General features: G+C 41.2%; 1 protein-coding gene across 9 annotated transcripts in view; it reads right to left on the bottom strand.

The window, feature by feature from the left end:
• The window catches only part of LOC115574070 (MAM domain-containing glycosylphosphatidylinositol anchor protein 2), a 267,969-nt gene that overhangs the window by 196,684 nt on the left and 45,378 nt on the right, over positions 1 to 25,907 (bottom strand). The window contains exon 2 of one of the 9 annotated variants that reach the window (XM_030405289.1): positions 2,742 to 3,023. The exons of the other annotated variants lie outside the window; for them this stretch is intronic. Within the exon in view, the coding sequence (XP_030261149.1) occupies positions 2,742 to 2,829 (88 nt within the window). The 5' untranslated portion in view covers positions 2,830 to 3,023. The remainder of the gene's footprint in view (positions 1 to 2,741; positions 3,024 to 25,907) is intronic. 9 annotated transcript variants of the gene reach the window in all.

The raw sequence follows: 25,907 nt of genomic DNA, 5'->3' as shown, positions 1-25,907 counted from the left end.
AACAAGGGCTGCATCTACACACAGTGTTACCTCCGAATACGTGATGGTAAGCACTGTTAAAGTTGGTTTTGCAATCCGTCAATCAACAAGAAGGAGGAGGAGGAAGACAAGCAGGAGAGGAAAAGAAGCTGAGCACACCGATGTGGTACTCATGATGTCCGACTCCTGCACTATGTAGAGCCACACAGCGCAGACTGGACAGCCAAACATGTGGTCACCGATGCGACTGCAGTCTGAAAAAACGTGTTCCGCAACGGTTCAGCGAGAAGGAGAAAAGTCTAGTTTTAACACAACAAATTCTATTAGAGCCATGTATTATTAAACCACCCATCTTTGCTCAACACGTCTTTGCCTTTCTTACCCTAGGGTGTGCAAAAACTAAATATTAGAAACTTTTTAAAACACAACAAAGTGAAATTATCAATGATCCCACTGGCTCAAATAAGTCCATATGGTGCATCCCTACTTTTAGCCTTTTAGCCTTTTCACACATAAATTAAAGGAATATAAACTTCAAACTGCTTAATTCATCTTTTTTTATTTTTTTTTTTATTTCCCTGCACAAAGAGAGACTGATTTCGGGATCAATGTGAACTGATAAACACAAACATACTTGGCTTGTCTGGACTTCACATCAGTCAAACGTTGCTGCAGGACTGGCGTGACAGCAGCAGCCAAAATGTATCCAGGGAGACAGAGCCCGGGGGGATCGTCACTTTGCAATGTGTCATGAAATTTTAGAGGTGAGATACTGCTCACTTTGTGGCAGGTGACGGATAAGCTTTAGACCAGGTCCACTCCTTATTTTTTCTTATGTGAAATGCTTTGCTGTCTGTGGACCTTGGCTGTAAAGTGATTGGTTAAAGAGAACCGTTGTTCATTTAACACACTGTCTTCATTTATGTTGCAACACTCAGCTCAGTGACACCATTGGTCAAAGTCTTGTTACACCAATTTGAGTTTGGATAACCTCCAATAAATACTACAACTACTGATAATATTTTAACATAAACGCCATATGTGTGTGATACAATTCATCCATTAGTGATAAACAACAAGTGCATGGGTATGCTCATTTCCATGCCTTTGTTCATGTACTATCAGAAATCTGGCAGCGTTTGCTGATTTTTGCAGATCTACCTTACTCAACCTTCAGTTAAAGTGGGCTTTTGGAGGAGCCACATGAGCCTGCTTTAATGTGCTCAGCCAACATCTCAAATATTCATGATGTTGTACGCTCCACAGTAACAGAGAACTGGTTAAGCGAGGCTGCGGAAACCTCATCACACAGCATCTTCTCTCAGACCACGTCTGAAAATCTAAATCTTCACCCAAAGCAACACCTGGGATGTGATCTGCTTTTTGGTGTGCATAGCTGAAAAAAAAAGGCGAAGTAATTTTTAATTCAGCAACAAACTTTGCTCATTCAGCTTGTATTCCCTGTGTTCTGTGTCTACCGTGGCTGTTTCTAACTGTGTCCAAGCAACTGAGATGTAATTTTCATGATAACAGACATTTGTGTGAGCGTCAGGTGAATCCTCACTGATCCCAGGACTGTAAATCTTCCTGCGGAGCTCACTGGGAAATTAGATTTAATCTTTTCCCAGATGTTAATTCAAATTGCATCTCAGATTAAGCTAGCATTGTTTTTCGCATCACTTCATCCGGATGTTGTTGCAAGCGTGCGCACGTACCACACAACATGGATGTTGAAACAAACTAAAATTAACTGAATCTGGAGGTGGATCAGGTGGGATGATGGAATTCAATCACGTCTGTCTTCCCTGTATAAGCATGTACTTACTTCCTATCATCATTCATCACATTTCCAAGCTGTCACTTAATTGCTGGGCAGGCATCCAACACTGTAGACTTATATGTAGCTAATAGATGTAAAATGAGAACAGACACCGGTGGCTGCATAAAGGGGATACCAAGGCAAAAAGTTGTTACAGCATAGGATTTGGCAGCTTGACAGCCTGCGCCATAATCAAGTGTGACTCTTCACAAACTGATTACTTTGATTCTTTCATGCCTTTTAACATGAGAAGCGCTAAAAGGACGACATGTACCTTCACTTCATGTAACACTAGACAGAAATATCAGAGCATGTCCGTGAAGATTAATCAGCAGCAGAGGTGCATCGTGGGCTTAAAAGTGCAGATGTGCGAGCTTGTTTGTGAGTGTGTGGGAGTGTACTTTCACTCTGGAGAGAAAGTGTGCCTGTGTGTGTGTGTGTGTGTGTGTGTGTGTCAGAGGGGTTAAGGGGGAGGGGTCGGGTGTCTGGGGTATGTGTGTCGACATGATAGCGTGTCTCTTGGGAGCACAGCCAAGCAGAACTGTGATATGTGGTGGGGGGGCCTAATTATGGTGTGCTGCCCTCAGCACTGCTGACCGAACACTTCTAATGGGACATGCAGGTGCCAAAGAACATGAGAAAACGCAAGGAGGGCTGCTTAATAAATAGATAATCACACCGTTTCCCCCCCTTCTCCTCCTCCTCCTCCTCCTCCTCCTCCTCCTCTCTTGATCCTGCTCAGACTAGGCTTCATTAAAGAGCACGAGCAGCATTACTCTCGCTATAGGAAGCTGACCGCATTGACACCTGAATGTGTTTCCCTCGTTGAATTGTTCTGTTGTCATCATAAATGATTCTAAAAACAGTGTGGTGCTGGGGATGTGAGCACGCGCCCGGATGAGAGGATGGGTTAAGGAGGCATTCTGCAATGAATAACACTCACCGTCTGCATACAAATCGGCGCGAGAGGCCGACAACAGATTTAACATCTCAGTGAGCGGGTGAAGATGGTGCAAGCTGGCAGCTCCCATCTTCTCCCTCTCCCTCTTCCCTCTCCCCGTCTTCACTCAGCCGGCCTCCCTGGTGATGATGGCGGTGGCTGCCGAGGAGCGGTGGTGATGGCAGTTCCAGCTGGCGCCCCGTTGGAAGGGCAGGTTGGGAGGGCAGCCAGCACGAACTGTCAGAGGCCTGCCAGAGCCGCGGAGGGGCCGGGGCGCTCTCTGTTCTGCTTAACACGATGCATTAACAGGGAACACACACACACAAACACACACGCGCACACACACACACATACATACAGCAGATGTTTACAGTATCACTATACAGCACATACAGTCTCCAGCGACGTATCCTGTAACCATCAGTTAAAGCCTCCTCGCTACATGCTCACTCACTGATAGCAGAGTCGCATCAGGATTTAGAAAAATATTCAGACCAAAATTAAAGTTGTGCAGCCCTTTGATTAGTTTTAAAGTTATAACTTTGGAGAACTTTGACCTGTGAATTTGTGCCGTTGACTCACAAGCTGCTCTGACACTGCAGTTTTGGTTTTTTTTGGGAAACACAGAATGAGAGAGGACAAGGGCTGTCCTACATACTACTTGACGAGCTTTGAAGCTTCAGTGAGAATTTCCTGCAACTAGTTAAAGGTTCTGTGGGAGGGTGGAGGGGAGGGGCACACACCACACTTTCCTCAAACTTGCAGTCATTATTTGCTTTTATACTTGTCTATCACTGTAATTAAGAGTCTACTGAGGGATGAGGACAGGAGGGGAGGACGGCAACTCAAAAGTCAGCACGACGGGCAAGTTTTCAGACAAAATTCAAGGCAATACAGGAACTATAATTTCCTTTTTCGTCTTTTTGTAGCCAACAAAAGTCCCCTTCCCATTCACAAAAAAAGTCAAAAAAACAAACCCTGAAGCATTCAAAGACGGATTTGGACGTCAATAACCATGGCAACAGTGGAAAGCTTCAAAGCTGCATGATGTGGTACAAAAGCAATCGCACTGTAGACTTAAGACTTTTATTCATCCCACATCTGGGAAATTCACTTGTTACAGTAGCAGTTAGACAGACATATAATAAGTACAAGACTTAAATAAAAAAGGAGAAAGATACAAAATAAAAAGGACTATATGCTTTGTGCATTATATACAGGAAAAAGAGGCAATGTGCATTGTGTACAGGATTATTTTGATTTATATTCCAATTGCCAAATAATTCACAATTAACAGGAATGTTTTTGCATCACAAAAAAAAACTCATTTGACATTTGTTGCCTGCGCCAAACAAACATGTTTTCTTACATCTGAAGGACAGGATTTGTAAGCCAGCGAATCTCTGCAGCCCTACAATACTATTGTGATACTATTATGATGCTGTCTTGTCAAAACATTTTAACTCTATTCAAAATTTCCAACTTCTGCAATATGTGTATTGCACTTGGCCATATTCAAATTTAAAATAACTCATGCTGCTAATTTTTGGCCTGCGAGATCTAATGCATAACACTCTGTTCTCACCTCTGTGCAAACCTTGACACGTACGACTTAATGTTGTCTTCTAGTCAATATGAGAGTTTACCTGTTTACTGTTTTTTTCCCTCACTGCCTTCGGAAAACCTCAAGATAGAATATTTTTCAAAAGTTACCATATTAGTTGTTTCCTATCATCTAGTTTCATATAAATTCGCTGTTAAATACATAGCAACAAAACTTACCACAACCTGCTGTCGTCACTACATCACAAAGTTTTCAGCACCGACTATGTTGCAAGATCAAATTACCCTGTTCCACTTTTTGGTGTAATTCATCCTAATTTATACCTCATTCTAATTAAGTATTGCGCAAATGTGCCCTGCGGTTTTCACTGAGTTTGTGACCGAAATCTGTGTGTAATCAGCCCATTGCGCACTCAGCTCCTGGTACTAAACCTCCAACACAAACTGAACTACGCTTTTAGTTCAGAGGTGGGATTTTTATGGTTTTTTTTTGCAAAACAGATTGGCACGGACATAAACCTGTCTGTCTTTCTGTCATGTACTCTGTCTGTCCGCTCCTGTCTGTCAACTGTCTCGTCTGTCTGTCACTCCGTCTCTCCACTCATTAACAGGGTTGTGTCTAGTGAGGCTCAGCGGACATTACATGCACCATCTATTTGCCAGATGTTATTGCTTACACGGTGGCGATTTTAAAGGTGCTGTGACAATTTCATTAACTTGGGGGAAATCAGATTCTTTCCCAGAGACGGAGAAAATGGAGAGGCAAAAGGGGGGGGATCTGAAACGACGTTACATTGGCAAGATGGGGGAGGAATACATCACCGAGGAATTACTGAGCACAATAGACACGGCAGAGCCATTCTCCTCTATTTTAATGAGATATGCCCAGCTCAGGCTACCTGCAGTCCTGTAGGTAAATGAAAACGAGCCGGGATGACATGCTGAATTGTTACTGACAAGAGCCTTGATCTGTTAGCGATGCGGCTGATTTTCCTTCCAGCCCCAGTATGGATTCAAATTTTCAAATTGAGAGTTGTCAGGTGATATCAGATGTATCCCGTATCAGGAGCATATTGTGCCCACAGAGTCGGCTGAATCACCGTAGGGTTTGAGAGGAGAGAGATTGTGCTGAAGCGCCACGGTCACATGGTTAATGGGGTTTCATTGAAAGCACAAGACGAGGGGTGATGGCCCTCCCTGATCACATTAGTCACATATCGATCAAGCTCCTCTGTCTGCTCGGTAAAAGGTGAACATACGAGACGTAATCCTGTTAGCAGCTCTTTCCCCAAAACACTTGCCCAGATCGAGAGGCATCTGTGATAAGGCTTTCTTATCTGCTTACATCTAAGGTTTCGCTAGAAGAGCTGTTTACAAGCTGCTTTTACTCATCATGCATCTGAATTCACAATACGCTGTTATTTTTTTTTTTTCTTCCTGAGGATCAGAAATGCCCAAAAAAAAAAAGTTGTTGTCTGTGTCTTTATCACTTTTAGAGTCTGTATCTTATCTGTACACACACCTACAGCACACATACATGCGGCGGTGGAGTTATTACAAGCCGCATGTGCACACACGCATATATAAAGTGTACATAAAGAGAAAGTCCTCGACAGCAGGGTGCGATTGCTGAAACAGATGAAGAGATAAAGGGGATTCATCAAAAAGCACGACGCTTAAACTCAGTGGCCAGTGATGCATAATTCATCGCTGATCAAATTTGACAAGTTCTTATCTTCCAGTTTGAGGTTTGTTGTGGAACAATGCTGCGACTTTTCTTTCCCCTTTTTTTTTTTTTTTTTTCCTTTTTCATTTTACGGCTGCATTGTCTCAGGCTGCTGCGAGAGTGCGAGTAGTCTAATTTCCATTTTTGCACTCGGGCTACATTAGCATACATTCCTCCATGCAGTAGAGCAGGAGGGAGCGGGGGGCAACTGGGGTCCTCATCAGATAGGATTAAAGAAGAGAGTCTGCTGGAGCAGAACAGATTTAGGCAGAGACAGGCAGAGATAGCGGGGAAGGGAGAGAAGAGGTGTACATGAGGGATGGCGAGGAAGGGACAGAGAACTAGCTAGACCATGAAACATGAGTCTTCGACCTAGCACATGGCTCCTCTGCAGTACATCTGAACCAGTTATTAGATGGTATTTGGGTCTCTTAGTGAAAAGCTGCGTCTGCTCAGAACTAGATCTTTCTTCATTGTTAAAATCAGTACCACAAAAGTCCATTCTCTCACCCAGAGTCACCCCATCACATCAGTTCATATCAGACCTTGCAGCTGAAAGGGTACAGGAGGTGATATTCTGCTTGCGTGATTTAACGTCAGATTTGTTCTTAGTACAATGTCGGTTTGCCCTTGTAAGGTACATTTGCAAAAATGATTTTCTGCTGCAACTCAAAAACACAGGCAATTTAAGCTGCACTCATACGATGCCAGACAAAGATATTTCATAGCGTTCAAAGGCAATGGGCTGTACAGTGGCAGACAGATGAGTTTTCACACTCAGGATGACTGATTTGGATGCTGACAGTCACACGGGCTTGAGCCAAGATGAATAGCCAACAATTTAAAGGATAATTCAGAGTTTTTATTTCCCCAGTTTCTGCCATCGCGGCACTTCGGTCGAATGTTGTCAGCTACGAAAGTTCTACCTTTTCCTCTGGTCCACAGGGACCCTTGTGCAAGTCAATCAAAATATAAAGCTATCAAAACCTATCCTCTTTCAAAATGGTTCTTGGTATGATATTTATAACTGAAGTAACTGTACATGATTAGATTTCCCCTAAACTCCATTGTATTTTAGTATAGTCTGGCAGTCCAGCCATCCCTATCTTGTTTTTTTGGAGCCAGAAGTGGCCATATTTGGTTCAGAGGGTGGAGCTTGGTAGTGTATCCTGATGGAGGACATCCCTTGGTGGTGTCAATCAAAAGGTAGATGCACTCTAAAGCATACACTCCTTTATCATCTTTTAATCTCACTGGAACAAAATGTACATCATGCTGTATGGAAGAAGACTTGAACCCGTTAGGAAACTGTTTGCTGAGGTATTAAATCAAATGAGAAGTAGGGTCATTTTCTGACAGCTCCATAGATATTTCATAGAGTCAATGATCCTGCAGCCTTGATCGAAACATGATGTTTTGATCACATGGAAACCAGTGGTTGAAAATAGGGGTGGGTGATGGGAAAGTCTGACCCCTGTCTTTGTTCAAGGGTGGCACTTTTGACATCTTCTAAGTCGATGCCATGTTCATTCAGTGGCCAGATTCACTAAGAGAGTGGTGTCGCGCGAATATGTGCAGCGATTCTCAATGACTTTGTGGCTACAATCTGCGTGTATTCAGATCATTACACAGTCAGCTCTTGAACTGAGCCTGACCTCCAGACACATTCTGCAAGAGAAGGAGAGCTCACTGGCATAGTTCAGTGGTGGGAATACTATGAAATCACAAAGCTCATACAGGAATGATAATATAGTGATCTTTATTCCAAAAATATTCGCCCATAAAACGACGACATGGTATGGTTTTGGTACAACTATATAATGCCAATAAGAGTCTCCCATAAGAGAGTTTGTTTGTTACAGTATAATCAGATATTGTGTTCAATGGTTACTAATCTATTTTCTACATTCTGAGAGTCATTTAGTTGAAGCTCTATAGTTTTATAAGTGCACGCGTTTTCAAATAACTGAATTTTGAATATATTAGCAATGTGATTACTTTATGTCTAATGAGATTTCTGCAGTATGAAGTATTGTTTCTCTTCCCAACAGACCCTTTTCTTGTAAATCCAATCTTTCCACGCAGAAGTAAATGTATGAGTATCAGTCAACACAGCAGAAAACATAATCATTCTCTGTGAACATGTCTCCTGCTATTATTCTGCTCTTATTATCTCTCTTAGTGACGCTCCCTTAAATGCAAAAAAGGAGAGAGGCACCCAAAGACGTGATTTCCATATGCCCTCCTCACTTTTGAAAATCCTATTTTTATCTCACTCGCTTTTTACAGTTTCATAAATAAAACATTATTTATTGAGTTTAAAGGCTAATCGTTGACACTGTAAAAGGAAGATGGAACGTTTTGTCAAACATCTTTCATGTCATGTGATTATTTGGTTAGTCCATTAAAGTGTGGTAGTTAACAGTATGTGGCTTTTTTGAATACCATATATATACTCTTTATGTATTGTAGGATTATATACATATATTTTTATGTATTGTAGGATTATATAGGATTTATTATATAAAATATATATTGGTGAATCTTTATAATCCATCAGAAAATGTGCAATAAAATAATATATTTAGATTTGAAGAAAATGTGAGACTTTAAAAGGTGGTCCAAACACATTTTCATCATTCATTTTATTTATTTATTTAATTTATTTAATTTATTTAATATATACAATTTGTATTGTCATCATTATCAGTGTTGTTGAAATTAAAGCCAACAGATACGGACAATAAAACTGAATTGCTTTCATGCATTTTATTTTCTGGTGTGCATAAACTACAGGTTTAACTTCTTTTTTTAAACACAAAAATTTGAAATTATTGGTAAGCTTTCTCTTTATCGGCCATGAGAAGCAGGCAAGTATCGGTATTGAATGAAAAAGATCCATATCTAGCATCCCTAACACAAAGCCTCTACCTCTTGCGGTAACTTAAGAAGGTTGAATTCCAAGTCTTTTCAACTTTTACACAGAAGCAGTAGAAATCATCCTGACTGGAAACCTCACAATATGGCATGGTTTGTGCACGGCCCAGGACAGAAAGGCTCAACAGTGGATTATAAAAAAATGCCCAGAGCATCACTGGTACCCGTTTACCTCTGTAGCCTCTATGCCGCAACCAGTCAGAACCAAATCATCGTGAATTCCAGGAACCAAAGGTTTTCCAGCATAACAGTGGATTGTGAAAAGATGATCAATGTTTTTCACTTCACATTTCAGTGGTTTTTACTGTTGTGGCTACATGGTTGATACAAAAAAGGATTTTGTGCAGATTCTGAAAGTGTCAATAGGAGAGTTCATTCCAATCATACAGTAATCGATCCAATCAGTGAGGTTTTTTTTGTGAAACTGAATATGTATGGCCTTCGAAGACCAATATATGAAGAAACAAATATGTGCAAACAGTTACATTTGCTCATGCTTTCCTCAAATCAAATCATGTCACAAACTTTTCTGACTGCACGAGGGTCTTGATAGTAAATAATTTACAAAAGCATCACAGCCAATGAATAGCACAAGAGATTTTTCCCTGAACCCTTCACAGATGGGCAAAAAAACAGACTTTGATGTTAATATGCCATTTGGATTGCCGTGATAACACACACACAGAGGGGTTACAAGCAAGTGTGATAGCCTTTGCTTCCTTCAAGACTAGGATTATTAGTATGTTGTTTAATAGTAAGATAAGACTAGTGAGTTTGTGTGCAAGCATCACAGAAACGGTGGGACTGACAGGGTTAATTCCATAAAAAAACGTGTGGGTTTTTTTTGCTACTCCTTGCACACTATTCCTGCAGCAGCATGCACAAAAGAGTGCAAAGAGGAAAGACACAAATGGATGAGTGATCAGCAAAGCCTTTGAGTTTGTAGAAATCAGAGTGAGAAACCCAGCAGTAGCTGAGGGGCAGGTGGGGAATCCAACGCTTCATATTGAACGTCCTTAAAAGATGCTCGGTTGATGCTCAATACTTCTCTTAACATCAAGCAAATACAGACTGTACAAAGCGTTCCAGATAAATTGCCCTCCATTTTAACCCAGCATTTCAAAGATTTTTTTTTTTTTTTTTTTTTTCAGAAAGGTGTCGACCATTTCATCTCCAACCATCCATCTTGGAAACAAAATAAGAAATACAGAAGCTCAGCTAAATTCAGTCAGTCTGGCTACAGCGCGATTTTGTTTACTCCGCAATATCAAACGGACATCAAACAATAATTCTTTGGTGACAGAGCACAGCGAGCTCCATTGAGTGATGAATATTGCATTCATGACAAGTAGTTTTCCAGCAGTGATTCATTGCCATATTTATGAGGTCAGCGATTACAACACTATAGGCTGCAGGCATCATGTGGCTTTACATGATGTTGTGCCACCCATCCAGTACATTCATGGCCCTGGTTCCTGTCTGTCTTAACCTTCACCATCACTCATCAGTGCAGGTCCATGCACACTCTCTCTCTCTCTCTCTCTCTCTGAAGAGCTCACACACACCCCTCCATGATTAATTCACCATCTCATTCCGCCGCTCCAACTGGATCTGTTGGGCGCATCAATTATGGACCTGTGCGTTTGTGTGTGAAAGTTTGTTGGTCTGACGCACCTGGATCGGACAAGACCATCTGAAAAATGGTCAGCGTTGTGGTGTGTGTGGTAGAGAGATGAGAAGAATCTGACAGGATTTAATTTAATGCAAAAACTTAAAATATCTGCTCTGAAGTATTCCTCAGAGCAGCTGCGGCACCTGTAGATGTAAAGATGTAGTATTTATTTACCGTATGTAAATATAGAAATTTAAAGACAGAAAGACATTCAAAAACAAACAAACCACATCATTGAACTTAGAAGTAATGATTTCATCATAACAACTTAATTGTGTCTGACTAGAAACTGTTGATTCTTGTTGCAGTATGTTGCAGATCTGTAGCCCACTGTGTTGGGAGATATGAGATCACTGTATTCAAGCAGTTTAAACTCTTCGCAACTAAACTCAAAGTTGATCAAACTGCTTGTTTTCCATGTAAGACATGTCTCCCACTTTGTGTGTCGACTCTTTAAATCCGTCGGATGCCGAATCTAGGTGTTTGTTCAAAAATATTTTCTTACGACGCTGTTGTTAAACCTTGACTGTGCCTCTTAAATGAAAGAGTTTTAATATGTAACCAATATCTTTCCATTTTAAAAACATAAGATATGCAAACAGACCCATTTGCTTCGAGCAACGCAAGCTTAATCTTTTAAGTCTTATTTTCCTAATTAGTGAAAAAACTAAATGTCCACAATCTCTGTCAGGTTAATTAAATTATGTAGATCACTAATGGAAAACACTGCCGTTACTTACATACCATCTTGCATTTGTTGAAAAATTATTTGAATTAAGTTTCAATTAGAAAGTTTAGTCATCAGCCAAAGTTTACTCAAGATACTTGAAAAATACTGTTTTGCTAGACCTCGCTATCATGGTTGGAAAGGTTAATTTAACATACAGTTAATTATTACCTGTTAAAAATGAAGTCTGTAACCAAGTGGCACAATATTAAAGTCATTTAACTCACTACAATGCCAAATATTCAAATAAACACAAGAGAAAATAAATAACTTTAACTGTACTGTGATATGTCAATGTTCTCTGCTTTACAGGCAGTTCAAGCATTTTTTCACCAGCGGCCATGATGAATGATGAATGAAATGGCAGCTGTAAGATTAGCTACGGTTTAACTTGAGGCTGCAAACTTTTCGACGGAGGAGAGGGAGAGGACACGGCTGCAATACGTGCCGTTGATTCTTGTTCGCTTGTGTGCCGTCAGTCTTCTCTATTTGCACCGTTATCAGTTATACATTTGAGAAAATGGACATGAGAGCAGCATAAAAGTGTGAGCTATCTTTGACGATTTAAAAAATCTGTGGTTTAGATATATTAAATAAGTACAAAAGCTGTTGCATTGAAGAAATGTATCAACAGGTTTTAAATACAATAAATAGACTTTCTATGCTTTCATTGGAGGAAAACAGCAGTGCATTTATTGTATTTATTGTTCCAAAACGTTAGACTCAGACGACAGAATAGTGTAAAAGATCTGACTAACAGACATCACCGTGAACTTCCCCAGTCGATTAATACTTTCTGTTCACCAGCATGAAAACATGTTGTAGAAGTAAAAAAAGGGAAAAAAAAACCTCACAATGGACCGGTGTATAAAAACAATGTCTTTGCCTGCCGTCTCTGGCCTTCAGATGCGGTGGCGGGCGAAGTGAAAGACGCTGGGACCTTGCTGAAATTAATCTACGCTTTCTGGCACAAAAGAAAAACACAGGCATTTGCAGTTGGTATAATACACCCACTGTAGCTATAATGGTGTTACACCCACAAGCAAAGACTTGCCCTGTGGCCAAGGACTCTCCATCTTTGCCAGGTGAGATAATCCCATGGAGGGTATTCATCAGATTGAAAGAGACAAGACTTCACTCCATCTTTCCATCACAGCGGTTCTAACTGGGAGCCTCGCTTTTACCAAGAGCCGGGGGGGCGAGGAAGTCTGTTCAACTTTTAAGTCAACTCTTCAGCTCTTGCGATGGGATCTAAATTAACATTGCTTTGTGAGGTGCAAGGCATATGGTTTTTGAGAAAGGGGATTTATGAAGAAGCTACCGGCGCGGAAGCTTTATACCGGACAGTTTGCATTTGAGCCGTTACGCTCAGTTGAAAACTTATTTCTCGCGGCATCAGCTCTTAGAAACACCAGGGAAATCCTGGCGGTACGGAGCTCTACGACGAGCGGGATTTCATCTTGGCAGGGAGAGTTTTAGGTTTAGTGACCGGTACTTTTAATGCAGTGACAGCAGCAATATAATGAGTCCTGAAGATTGCTGATTCCTCTTTAATGTGCCCCACACAGGAAATCACCAAAACTCTAGCTGCTCATTATCCACATGGCTGAACATAAAAATTCTCTACGTTGATATGAGTTGTAGGAGCACGAGAACATACGCAGACATGCATGCGCCCGCACGCACACACAAGCACACAAATAGACCTCACCCCTCTACCCACTCTTTTCCATCTTATATTTCCAGGATGACTGAGCTTACCGCATTCCCCCACAGAGCCCTTCTCCAAACTTGCAGAGTGCTTGAGCAAACACTGTGTACCGGGCCAATTAAAACTCCTGTGGCGTGGGCGAAGGGGTATGGCACCATGGGATGGATAGATGGGGCGTAACGACCCATTTGGGTAATGACCATCTTTTTCCCTCACCCTCCCTCCTCCTTATATACACCTCTCCTTCATCTCCTCCCCTCTTTTGTATTTCTGCTCTCCCCCCCCCCCCCTCACTCCTTTCTCTCTCTCTATCCATGTTGATTGTCTGTCACTCCCTCGGTGCTCCTGGGAGCCGCTAATTGCACCTCTTGCACTCCCCCGCTTCCCCTCGTGTCATAGGATTCCGATTGTTGCGGGTACTCACTTTAAGCGATCAATGGCGCAAGTTGCTAAACAGCCCCGCACAGAGCTGACTGCCGGGAAGGCGGCCGTGGTCGATGCGAGGCGCTTTATGCGGCGTGTTGTTTATGCATGTCAGAGGAGCCTTCGCACAATGCATCACACGCCACACATCACCTTCAGCTGGAGCGCTCTGTTAGGCAAAGAGCGGAATTTTGAAAGTAAGCCCCTCCATCCTGATAATGAAGATAACCCAAATGTGAAAAAAAAAGGCTAAAATAAGTTGAAAGTACGAATCGATCCAAGGGCATAAACACTTATTCTTCAGTGTGGAAGAGGCTTAAATGGAAAGTTTAAACCTTTTCAAATCACATGAAAGGATGACATCTTCTTATGTGTCGCTGTCAGGTGTCATGGCGGTTCCAGCTGACAGTCTTGCAGCATACTCCGGAACAAACAGTGAGTCGGCATAAAGGAATAATGACAGAATGTGACAAATTATCACTCTCAACTTGTCAATCATCCACACCCAGGGGATGTTTGTTGTGACACAAATAGCAGCAGTAAACTTAGTCACAGGGAAGATGACATTTGCAAAGGTTTGGGTTACGTCCTTCGCATGCAAGGAGCTGTTTTTATTCCACCAGCTCTCTTGTGTGTATTAAAAAACGGTGGAATGCTCTCTCAGAGGATCGAGGCCACGTTTCACACAAAAGGGAGCGGATTGGTGATAATGATGTCTCGTTATCATCCATTCACCCTCACATTCTAGCGCAGACACATCCGACCGCATGCAAAACAAACACCGCCGATGATTGCGTTCACATTACAAAAGTGCATTATAGTTCGTCTCCTCCAAGTCTTTATTTTGGCAAAATGTCTGCTTCAAGACGCCTCCTGGCGCATCGCTAAAAACAAGAAGGGATCTTTTTGGAGTTAAACACATTGCAGTTGTGAAAGAGCTGTCACAAATGATCTGCTAATGTGATTACAGAGTGATACCCCTGAGCGCCGAATGTGAACAGTTGAAGAGGAAGCGAGGAGGAAGAGCGTTTTTTTAAAGTCGGATGATGTTTGGCAAAACGCTTTGACATGGCAAGGAAAAAAAAACAACAAATGAGAGCAGGGTGAGAGCAAACGTCTTTCAGCACAGAGTGATTTGCTAACATCGTGACTTTAAAAACCCCCGACAAAATGAAAAATGATCACAGCGGAGACATGCTGCTCTACCTCTCCCTCTGCTCACTCGTCCTCACTGCAGTCCTACTGTAAAGGCTGACATTATCATCGCCTAATTATGCTCTACGTCTCTCATCAGTTTTAAATCTAATCATGTAGAAAATTAATATTTCAAAATCATATTTTCTGAGCAATATTCAACTCTATTCATGTTTGCTAATGAGAGAGGCGTAGATACCCTAGACAGGCTGATGTACTCTTTAATTATCCCCTTCTTGCCTTCTCCCTACATTACACAAGATCACTTCACTGACCAAAGCATGGAGCACAGTTCGTTTGTGCGAATTAGAGCCAAAATTGAATCAGAAGCTGGTATCTGTTTGGTTTAATGTAAAGGAAGGATCCAATTACAGCACATACAAACAGAGTTGAGGTTGTGTATCAGAGCAACCCGCAGTATCATGAACATATCAATGTATTTTGAGGATTTTGTGTCCCGTCATGTAAACTTTGTTGCCTCCGGAATGAGAAAATGTAATAACAAATACATTTGTAGAGTTATAAAAGGCAAATAGAAAAGACCTGCAGCGTCATTAGGAGGTTGGAAATAATCACGGTGTGTTTGGCTGATCATGCGTACCAAATGCAGATCAAGCTAATTGTTAAGGGAGTTGATTCCGATCACCCGTTAATGACACTAACCGTTCAGCTAGGTGCGTGAGGTTCAAAGAAAAAGTCGTGTTCAAACTCTGTATGCAGATAAGAAGAAGGCAGTGGGTGTCATTAACCTGAGTGTGATGGTTCAAGAACCTGCTAGTTTACAAGCATCAACCCAGCTGAGGTTTTGTTGTAAGTTGTAATTTGAACTTGTAAAACTGCACTTAACGGAAAATTATGGTTTAAAATGTGGGTCCTTTCATAGTTTTTTGTCATTTTTACGAGTTATAATAACATAGTAAAAACCTACCGGATCAGGTTTGGGGCCAATATCAATATCATCAAGCAGACTGAATATCACCCATCCATTAAATACAGTTTCTTCATCTATGCCAAATTGCAGTGTGAAAAAATATGTCTGCTATCAGTAGTTTATTATTTTTTAAGGGTAAGTCCAGCAATTTTACACATTAAAGTGTGTTAAAAGGTTTTGGGGAAAACTACTGCATATGTGAAGAAGTAGTATAAAAGCCTTTTGTGGTTCCAGAGGAAACTGCACAAAATCTGATAATATGCCTCTGGTAACCTAGATTAGTGGCTAAATTGCATTGTGGGTATTGTAGGCACCTGGATGAAGAATAAAAAAAGGCAATATCTCTGGTAACGCTGTAGCAATTTCAATATTTCTTTAAACTGTCCATAAGGAAACCAACAGTGATATAGGAGTGCAATCCTAGACCGGTGGATTGTTTTTCAAAGCCTGGAACTTACATTACCCACAATGCCACTTAGTCACTGAGTGACATCACTGCAGGATGTTTATTAGAATACATGAAGCTTCCTCTGGAGCCACAAAAGGCTTTATACTACTTTTTCATATGTGCAGCAGTGCTCCACAAGACCTGTAAACACACTTTTAATGTGTGGATTTTGTAGAGTTAACCTTTTTTCAAGGCAGGTTGTTTCTGTAGCACTACAGCCATCCCACACAGTTCAACACAGTGTGCTACACCAATTTTATATAAGAGAAATAGAGAGCACTCAGAGGGCACTGGCAGACTAATTTGCAAGTGTGTATTAGTCTGATCCCGCTGAGTTAATTTAGACATGACCAAAATGTCTCTGTACCCAGTTGGATAGCATGACCTACAACCAATCAAAGCAACAAAACATGACCGACAATCAATCATCAGAGCAAAGACACATGTGACGATTGCCGAGTGACATCTGCAAGTTGAGGCAGTTCCTGGTATGTTTACAAGCAAGCAAAAATAGTCTGAAAGGTTCTCAATTTGCATCGAAACAATACATTAAAATGTGTTTCTGTACCCTGGCAGGAAATGTGCCCAGACAATAATCTCAAGGAAATCTGTCAGCACATGAGGGTGACCAGACATATCTGGCAAATGAAAACAAACGAGTGAGCCCATAAACGAGCTGGTAACAAAAAGTTTCATTGGAAAACTGTTAGAATCTGGACACTTGGAGTCTGTGCAAAACAATGTTTTCTTACATCTGAAGGACAAGATTTATCTTTGTAATTAGCTTTATCAAAACATTGCAGCTTCTGTGATTTAGGCATTGCACTTGATCATATTGTCCTTTCTATGATATTTTTATTAAGTGTTCTGCCAAAACTTGGATTGGTTTGGGCAGATATTTTAAATTGTGGTATCATAATGCATTTCTACATCCAAGTAATCACGAAGCTCTGGGAACATGACGACATTTTTACAAATTTAGCTCAACTGGGTGACAAACACAAATGCACAGATGGTCCAAGTTAGGGCCGACTATCTAACCCACTTTAATAAAAGGTAAAAACAACGGTGATTGTACCCAAAATGTTGGTAATAATCCCTCACTGGACAGGAATACTGTGTGCAGAGTGGAACCAGAACTTTAAGTCTTTAAATTGGATGCTATTCAATGTGCAGTGTGGAATGTAATTTCACCGTTTGCCTTTGTTCCTCTTCCAAAAATAATTTTGGCTAACCTGGGGGTTTGTTTAAACCTGTCTGCTCCCTATTTCTTGCCCAAACTTCATTTCAGGAGCATAGACATATTCCAAGATCTTAGCAATTAACTTGGTGAGCACACCCATATTATAACCAAAAGGAATGACTGCTGAAGTTATAATAATAGAACTGGAATCTACCTTTGAAGCCAGTCCAGCCTGAAAAATGGTCTTATCTGATAACTGATGCTGCTTTTTTTAAGTGATTACTTTGCTCTAATTAACAGGAACACCTTCTACTTCAACCTCTATGACCAAGTCATTTTGCAGCTTCCTTTCTGATAATTTCTAGTATGAACTATTGGAAGTTTCACCCGAACGATAGATGAATGAACTCTCAAAACGTCCCCTTATATTAATGAGCTGTACAACAAAATGCATGTAACTCCTCTTTGTGCCCTTTCTACAGTACAAATCAGCTAAATGGGCAAATACCGTGCGGTCACCTTGCCAGGGTTTGCTGACATGGTGGTTTGTAGCCTTTCTAATAGGTCCAAGTCGTGAATATACATTGGTTTCCTGGAAACACTGTCACACTCGAAAACCTTTGCCTTGCCAGCATCACACTTTTGTCAAATTGTTTTTACAGAAGACATTCATGGATGTTTGCAAGTGTGACGTTCCTTCAGTGGAAACATCAATCATGTGTAGTAACAAGCCAGAAACAATGAGTAGAATTTAATTACTTTAAGGTTTCAGGACCTGCAGGGAATCAGGACCTTTCTTTAACAGGTAATCAGAGAAGATTATACTTCAGAACCAGCGTCTTCATGTCACCATTGCTTTAGCATTGAAGGTAGGTGATTCAGGCCAGGTGTAATTCCTCCCTCCGTCCTCTCCTGGTAATTAGATAATGCTTCACTTCTGCTGGCATCTCACACTTGATGAACGCAGTCCTGGGAGATTACTTCTCCACAGCAGCAGACAGGCTGGATTACCTAGACAAATTAATGGCTCTATAATTTGATTTTCCCAGGATTGCAATGCCTAAGCGACTCCAGCAGAGAGCAACGGTCTGAATCAGCCCTGCTGTGTGGTGGCATTAGCTAATCACATCTGCATGCTAAAGAGACCACTGGGCCACAGGGAAACAAAAGGCTCCACAGAGGTAGGAAATGGGAACGAATGTCTCCTGGAAATGATCGGTTGGTTGAACCAGCAGGGTCCTTGGCTCAGAGGTGCGACTCGAGGTTTAACCGAACAAGGTTCACACCGAAGGAGGCAAGAGGCAACGTAAGAGGTAAATCTGTTGTAGAGGGAAGAAGGACAGTGCACTCTGGGTGATCACTCGGCCCTGCCAGAGTGTCTGTTGCGCCTGAGATCAGCCTGCAAACACTTGTCAAGTGTTTCTGTTGTTAACCATTAACTCCATTAGAGAGCCACAGATGTGCACACAGTACAGCGTAAACACAAGCAACTAAATCCTCAGCTGAACTGACACCTTTTCTCTGCTATGTGTTGCTGAATACAAGCTGTTTTCCCCTTGCTTTACAGACACAAGGTTTACAGCACGAGTGCATCAACTTCCCAAAATAAAAGCATTAGCTTCCCAAAATAAAAGCCATACATACTATATGTGTATACCTTCTATGACCCACACTGTTGTACAGACTGTTGCAAGCCCATGAAAACAATGACATTATATAGAATTGGTGTTTTGCTGGTTCACAGTGCTAATAAAAGTTGCAATGGCAGCTCTACCACTTGCACAAGTCCCAATGGCATGTAATTAAACTGTCTCATCAGGGAATCCTAGGCCTAATGAGCATCTCACATTTCAACAAGTAAACTGCTGCTGCGGAACAGTTGTGAGCTCAGGCAACCGTTCCCAATCCATTCCCGGGGGTAATTCTCTCTGAATGAGAGTTTTGCAATTTACTTGGAAATAATTTGGCTTCTCTGAAGCCCGCTTCATTCTTTGTATGTGTGCGTTCCATATGACTGATGGCTGAGCTCTGAGTGACTGACGCTGACTGACAGCCAATCAGGGAGGCAGCTTTGCCCGTCCAGGAAGTCCCATGTGTGCTGACAGCGCAGATTCGATCGGCCTCCTGCACAAGGTTTGTTTGCACGCCGCCCACGTACCGATGCACTCAGAGACGATGGCTTATCAACACCTAAAACGGGCTAGCCTTGCAAAGTGTTTGTGTTTCTTATGTAACAACAACAGTATCTTGTGTAAGCGTTTAGTATGGCCACTCTCACTGAAGTGTGCAAAAAGCTTTAATCCCCATGGCAACGGAAATGATTTGGAAGCATGGGGCTATATTCATCTCTGTGAACATGGTGCTGTAAGTGTCATTATGCAAGCATAAAATTTCAGCTTCATACAGGCACCGACCCATCAGGGGCTGGATTCCAAAATTCATGTCGCTGCTTCTTTGTTCTTCTCTGGCCCATGTGTATTCATGGTTAATCAAATGCAAATAACTTCTTTTAGTAAAAGCCTTCATGCATGCAAACAACACATTAAAAGATGGCTCATCTTTTTTTTTTTAATCATCAGTGTCGTGTGGCTTTATGATAGCTGTTTACACATGTGCTTTAGGTGGGAGACTTGCTTTAAACTAATGCACATCTCAGCTTTTATTTAAAAACTAGCCTGACGTTATTTCAAAGAATGTAAGCAGGGAAATAGTATGCCACACCCCTGCAACAATTTCTTCCTGAAAAACCTCTTGTGCAGACACTAGAGCAGGACTGGCAAATCACAACAGCACGTCCCCAACAAAGTCTAGCTGTCAGTGGGACACCACCAATATCAATGAGAAAAGCACAGGTGTTATCCTCGAGACCTCCATCAGTCAGTGATCAGCAAGCCTCTTCATCCTGGCACACAGTGTGCTCTGGGGAGACCTCTGCTGACATTCTCCTTCTTCTGTGGTTCACAACACTGAATTGTGGCCATTTGATCTCTGCATATTCCCTAAGGCACAAAACGGCTCTGGCATTTGCAGACAACGAGCCAACGAGGAGCGCTGTGCCACACAGCAGTAAGGAGGGTCAGGATGTCTGGACAGAGCAGGGATGGCACTGCAAGCCTCCTAAATACTCAGATACGAACAGGGAGGAAGAAAAGAAGAAGCGGAACGAGTGCAGATGAAGCCGCCAGCAGAGCTCCAGCAGACATGAAAGGAAAGAGCGTCACTCAGGGGCTTTGGTTGGAAAATGTTCATAGATAAGAGCAGCTAGAAAGTGCATGCAATAGTTGGTGGGCTTGGCATAGCATTTGTTTTCTGGAATCAACTTACATTGTATCTGAAAGAAGATTGAAGATTTTGTTGGGTGCGAAAAACCTGCATTTAGTGATTCTCCAGCCACATGAGGGCTGCTCAACGAGCTGGAAACATAACATAATACAGGGTTCGTACACATTTTTCAAGGTCAAATTCAAGCACTTTTCAAGCACTTTTAAGGGTCATTTTTAAGATTTTTCAGCACCTTATTGCTAGCGTAAAATACGTATCTAAAGAAATATATATACTTGTGATTTTTTTCTTCACTTTTTATCACAATTATGTACAATATATTATGCTTTAAACATCTAAAATGATATTTCATAACAGCAAAAACTTCAGAAATTAATTATCCAGTCCGATCCCAATTTTGTGAAAGACACAGTTATAATGTCAAGCACTTTCAAGCACTTAAACTAAAATCCAAGCACTTTTCAGACCTTGAAAACACAACACTGAAATTCAAGCACTTTCAAGGATTTCAAGCACCCGTACGAACCCTGATAATATCACCTTATATAGTTGCTATGGCAAATGTTTGCCTAACAGCCGCCTCGTCTAGCAGATAAGGAGAACTTTACCATTCATTTGAATTTATTTTCATGCTTGTGTCTACTGATGAATGCTTCCATCTTATTATTGCTCTTGTGTGGTGTGCATCATTTCCTGCCAGGGATATATAGCTGCAAAATGCTTCACTATGTTCATCAGCTAGTTGCTAACTACGTCTGTAGTTTGGTCCCATCTGCGAGTGAACCAAACCAGGAAAGTTGTCGGCCATAAAACCAAAACGATTACGCTATAAAGCTTCAGAGTGACGAGGGGAACTGCAGAGTACGATGATATTTCTCTGGGGGTTTATCACTACAGTCAACCCCTTTCATATTTAAATAGTCATTTAATACCAGCCACATTAAACTGATAAATTGGATAAGGGTGTGTCAGGCTGCGACCGGCAGCTGTACAGGTCCCTCAAAAGTGTCCCCACTCTTCAGCAGCCACAAATTCACCCTAGGAGGCTGAGATTTGGGATGGAGGTCAAGTGTGTGTGCGTGTGTGTTTCTGTTCATGCCACTTTGCTAAAAGAGGGTGTGATAGTGGGAATGGCCAATTACAAGATGGGGCATAATACATACACACACACGAACGCACCAGCACCAGTTTGCCACATTTGTTTGCAACATATTGCAAATTCACACTTGTTTATTATCAGCTTTACTCACAGTGGTGGAAAGCAACAAACTGGATTTGCTTAAGCTTTGGACTGAACTACAGTTTAGAGATACTATTTGCATGAGTTGTCCACTTAGTTCTGCTTCATTCTTCCCGGACATTTCTACTTTACAGCTGTAGTTAGTTCTTACTTCAGAGATTAACATTTTATAGGCTCATCTTATTAAACATAGTGTATATAATATACCCAACAGAATAATGAAGTAGCCAGTCTTCTCGCAGATAGCCTCATCTGCTTATATACTGTAGGCCATATAGAGGGATTAGTATGAAATTGAGACCAGTTAAAAGTTAACTGTGGTGTGTTTAAGTGTAGGATCCAAATACTTCTTTTTGTGATTAGAAACTAGTCGTTCAAAGGGTGTTTTCTCCATTCACTGAAGTAACCATTGTCGTAAAAAGACTTCTCTTTTCTCGGTTGGTCCAAAAGATTTCAAAGATCAAAAAGTCACCAGGAGTCTTCAAGGCTGAGTGCAGTAGGACTTTATTTGCCGGCAAAAAAGAACGGGATCAGACACAGACAGAATCCGTGAAAAAACCAAACTGACCCGAGGCTCAAAGCCCCGAACATCCTCTTTTAAAACACAGAAAAGTGGGTGTGTCCGTTCGGACAACATGGCCTCAACCAGTCATTATTCAGCTTAATTTCTGCTGACACTGTTATTTCTCCATGGAAAAATACCATATTTCTTATGGAAAATCCCCGTACCTCTAGTGGAAAAACCCTGTACTACCTTCTGCGCTTGTGCGAAGATTGGCATACGTGCAGAACTGCATGTCGACCAGTTGCACCTCGCCTCGCTTTGTTTTTTTACATTGGGGCTTTCTCTGCGCCGCTATCACCGGCTCTTAGAAACTCTGGCCTTGAGGCCTTCAGGTTTTTGATATTTCACTCCCCTCCTTGATATATCCCATTATATCTGACCACTCTTGGCACTGCATTTTTAAACATAATCAAAGTGTTACATATTTGGTTATATGACCCAATTCTTAGATCTGTTGTTATATTTTCACACTTCACATCATCTGACTATAGCAGCTTTAAACAGTAGATGCACTTTTCAGTCACCTGGTGCCCAGTAGTATGTTTCAGCAACTCTTTCACACTTGTTACCCTTTGTTTCTTACTTTTATCATTATAACAGTTATTATCAGTTACCATTAGTCACTATTTACTAACTGTGGTTATTTTATACTGACCACTATCTACTAACTATGGTTATTTTACACTACACCATCACGTGACCAATAAAACAGAATATAGAAACTACTATAGAAAATTCGAATTGCAAACTTTTCCCTTTTCATTTATCAAGATGTGCAATTGTCATTATATGATGCACACAGTCCACCATCCTGGTCGAAGTTGGCAGATTCAAGATGTGCTGATTAATTCACAACAGAAGCTCATACACTGAGTGACATGCAAGAAAGCAGTCAACCTTAACCAGAAGCTGTTGGTAGGTGCCACTGTATGACCCGTGTACCAGGCTCTACTACTGCTTGGGCTCACTGTAGTGTGAATGGGACCATATGCCAGGTATTTTTTCCATTTGGAATAGTGAATGTGAAGTTTTTTTTAATGCACCTAAGGTTGTTTAGTTTAATCTTAAAAGTGTATACAATGAGAAAAACTAGACAAGCTGTTTCATTGCACTCAGAAATTAAATTACTGTAGATGTTATCATAATATGTTAATTGTAAAGTTAACATTGTGTGCATTCCTTCTTCTGACCTTAAAGGAATGAACAATTCCTCAACAACCAGAGAGACATTTCAACAATTCTGGCCATGTCAATGTGTGAAGCATCTTATAGGCCAAAGATAATTATTCATAATGTTCGGCTAGTTTATGATTATTCAGCCCATCACAGTACAGTCACACACCGCATTGTCACACATCACATCACCCACCACCAAAATTAATTTGTCAACCTGTGGGAAACACTGACTTCACACTTCATTCTTCTTTGTCAATCATTGTTACCTCCTCTAATCTCTCCATTAATATTATCCCACTTTCCTCCATTATCCTATCAGATTAAAAGCTAATATGGAACTCCCTCCTGGTTCACACCATTCTTCTCGAGTAAGCGAATACAACCACTCACCTCACTTACCCACACGGGACTCAATTACCGAATAGCATGGTCTTTATAAACCCAATTAGCTGCACCTGAAGTATGTTGCATCCAGATCCTATTCTGATGCCATCACACAAGCAACATCCTTCTCCACCTACAGCAGGATTTAGACTCTGTCCACCGTTATGGCGAGTTATGTTGCTTGCCTCGCTCCCATTATCAAGAATAAAACACAGGTTGATTCAATATTACATTACGTTTCATTAAGTATTGACATCTATAAATTGCTCTCTGCAGAAGTGAACTCCTTTAGCAACACGCTGTACTTTGCCCTATTACAGCAAACCATGAACACCGTCTGCACTGTCTGAGAAAGTCTTTGAATCTTTCAGAGGAAAAATATCTTGTCCTGTCTCAAAAGCAATAAAATACAGTACAGTCTCACAGTTTTAAATCAGTCCACCGGTATGTCTGACACTTTGGCAGACACATCATCTCGAGGTGAAAATACCACTGGGACTGATATCAAAGCTCGGCGATGATACTTGGCAGGTCTTTCCACAATTAGAAAACTCTGTGACTCCTCAGCATTTCTAGCATCTGTAAGGAGCAACATCAGCACCGCCGTTGTTTGAAATTTTGACCCCAAAAGGCAGCGAGTCAAGGCACACGCCGCGCAAAAAACTTCACCACCTTACATCTAAAAAATGGGGGGGGAAAAAAATAATCGAGAAGAACATATTATTCTTGCTAAGCTTCGAGGAGAATTGGTCTGTCCAAAATGCATTACTGCATCAGCTCACTGAAAGAAGCGTGATGAATATCTTTCCAATGTGTGAGGGAAAAAAGAATTTCTATTAGCAAGCTGTTCAGATAACCTAGTAGGAGAAAAAAAAAAATCGTCCAGCTGGCTGAGTGTAAAGCTCTGGTCTCTTTTGTGTCTCCTGCTCGCTCACATTCGCTCTCCTCTGAGGTGTACTGTTCAATCAGCCTCCATTAGTAAATTAGATGTTATCCTCCCTGACTGGATCGATAAATTAACACATAACAAGATGTTGGACCATGATTTGCATTACTGGCCCTGACAGCATGTTACAAACTAATTATTTCTGAGGGACCCCTCGCTCTGCGTGTGACAATGTGGTAAATGGAGCCGAGACATTTCTATGACTCGCGAAATGCCCAAAGAGCTAATACAAAGAAATCAAACCTTAACGACGTTAAAATCAAGCTACAAGACATTGAGTCCGCAAAGGGAAAGCCAAGGGCGCCAATACTGGAATAAAGACATCTTCATTAGAACAGATCATCCTATTTTCGCTCCCTGTACTCTCTTGAACTGTTTTATCGGCTTAATAAAAATAGGATATAAAAAAGCATTTTGCACTTTTATTTCCTTTCATGTTTTTATTACACGGGCCTATTGATTTTTCTAAAACTGTTTTTATTTCCAATACGGCTCAGTGAATATCTTCATGTCTTTTCATTTGAGTTTCACTGTATATTCAGGGTGTAGGCTAAAGTTGAATACAGAAAATGACAACTGTTGAAATGTCATTTAGATTAAGGAAATGCCCTGAAAGAGCAGCATGTGTGGGCCTGTATAGCTGGGCAGAGGAAACAGATACCATAGCAACAGTTAATATGTTTTCCCCCATGAATGATGACATGTCTGGGACAATCACTAACTTATGTGTCACCTCTACATATTAGCTCATGAAATATAAATTGTGCCCTTTTAATTTTTTACACCATCTCCCAGGGAGCAAGAACTGAAAGAGATCGCAGAAGAATTTATTGCCTTCATTTTGTCCTCAAAGTTATGATATTGTTGTTTAGTCATGGAGTTGCAAGCTCAATTTTCGAGAATGTTCCAACATCCGAGATCAGATCGTCAGCTCCTGAAAAGCACTGCACTGTAGAAATACTGTATATTAGAGGAAAATCTACTTCGGAGACAAGGAGGCTCTCACAAATTCATGGTGTTTGTGAAAGAAACTGATATGTTACGCTGTGCAACTACAGAGC

This window comes from Sparus aurata, chromosome 22, assembly GCF_900880675.1.
Source record: "Sparus aurata chromosome 22, fSpaAur1.1, whole genome shotgun sequence".
In the NCBI taxonomy this organism is placed as follows: Eukaryota; Metazoa; Chordata; class Actinopteri; order Spariformes; family Sparidae; genus Sparus; species Sparus aurata.
Note: the sequence above shows the minus strand (reverse complement) of the source record. Positions and strands in the feature narration are given on the sequence as shown.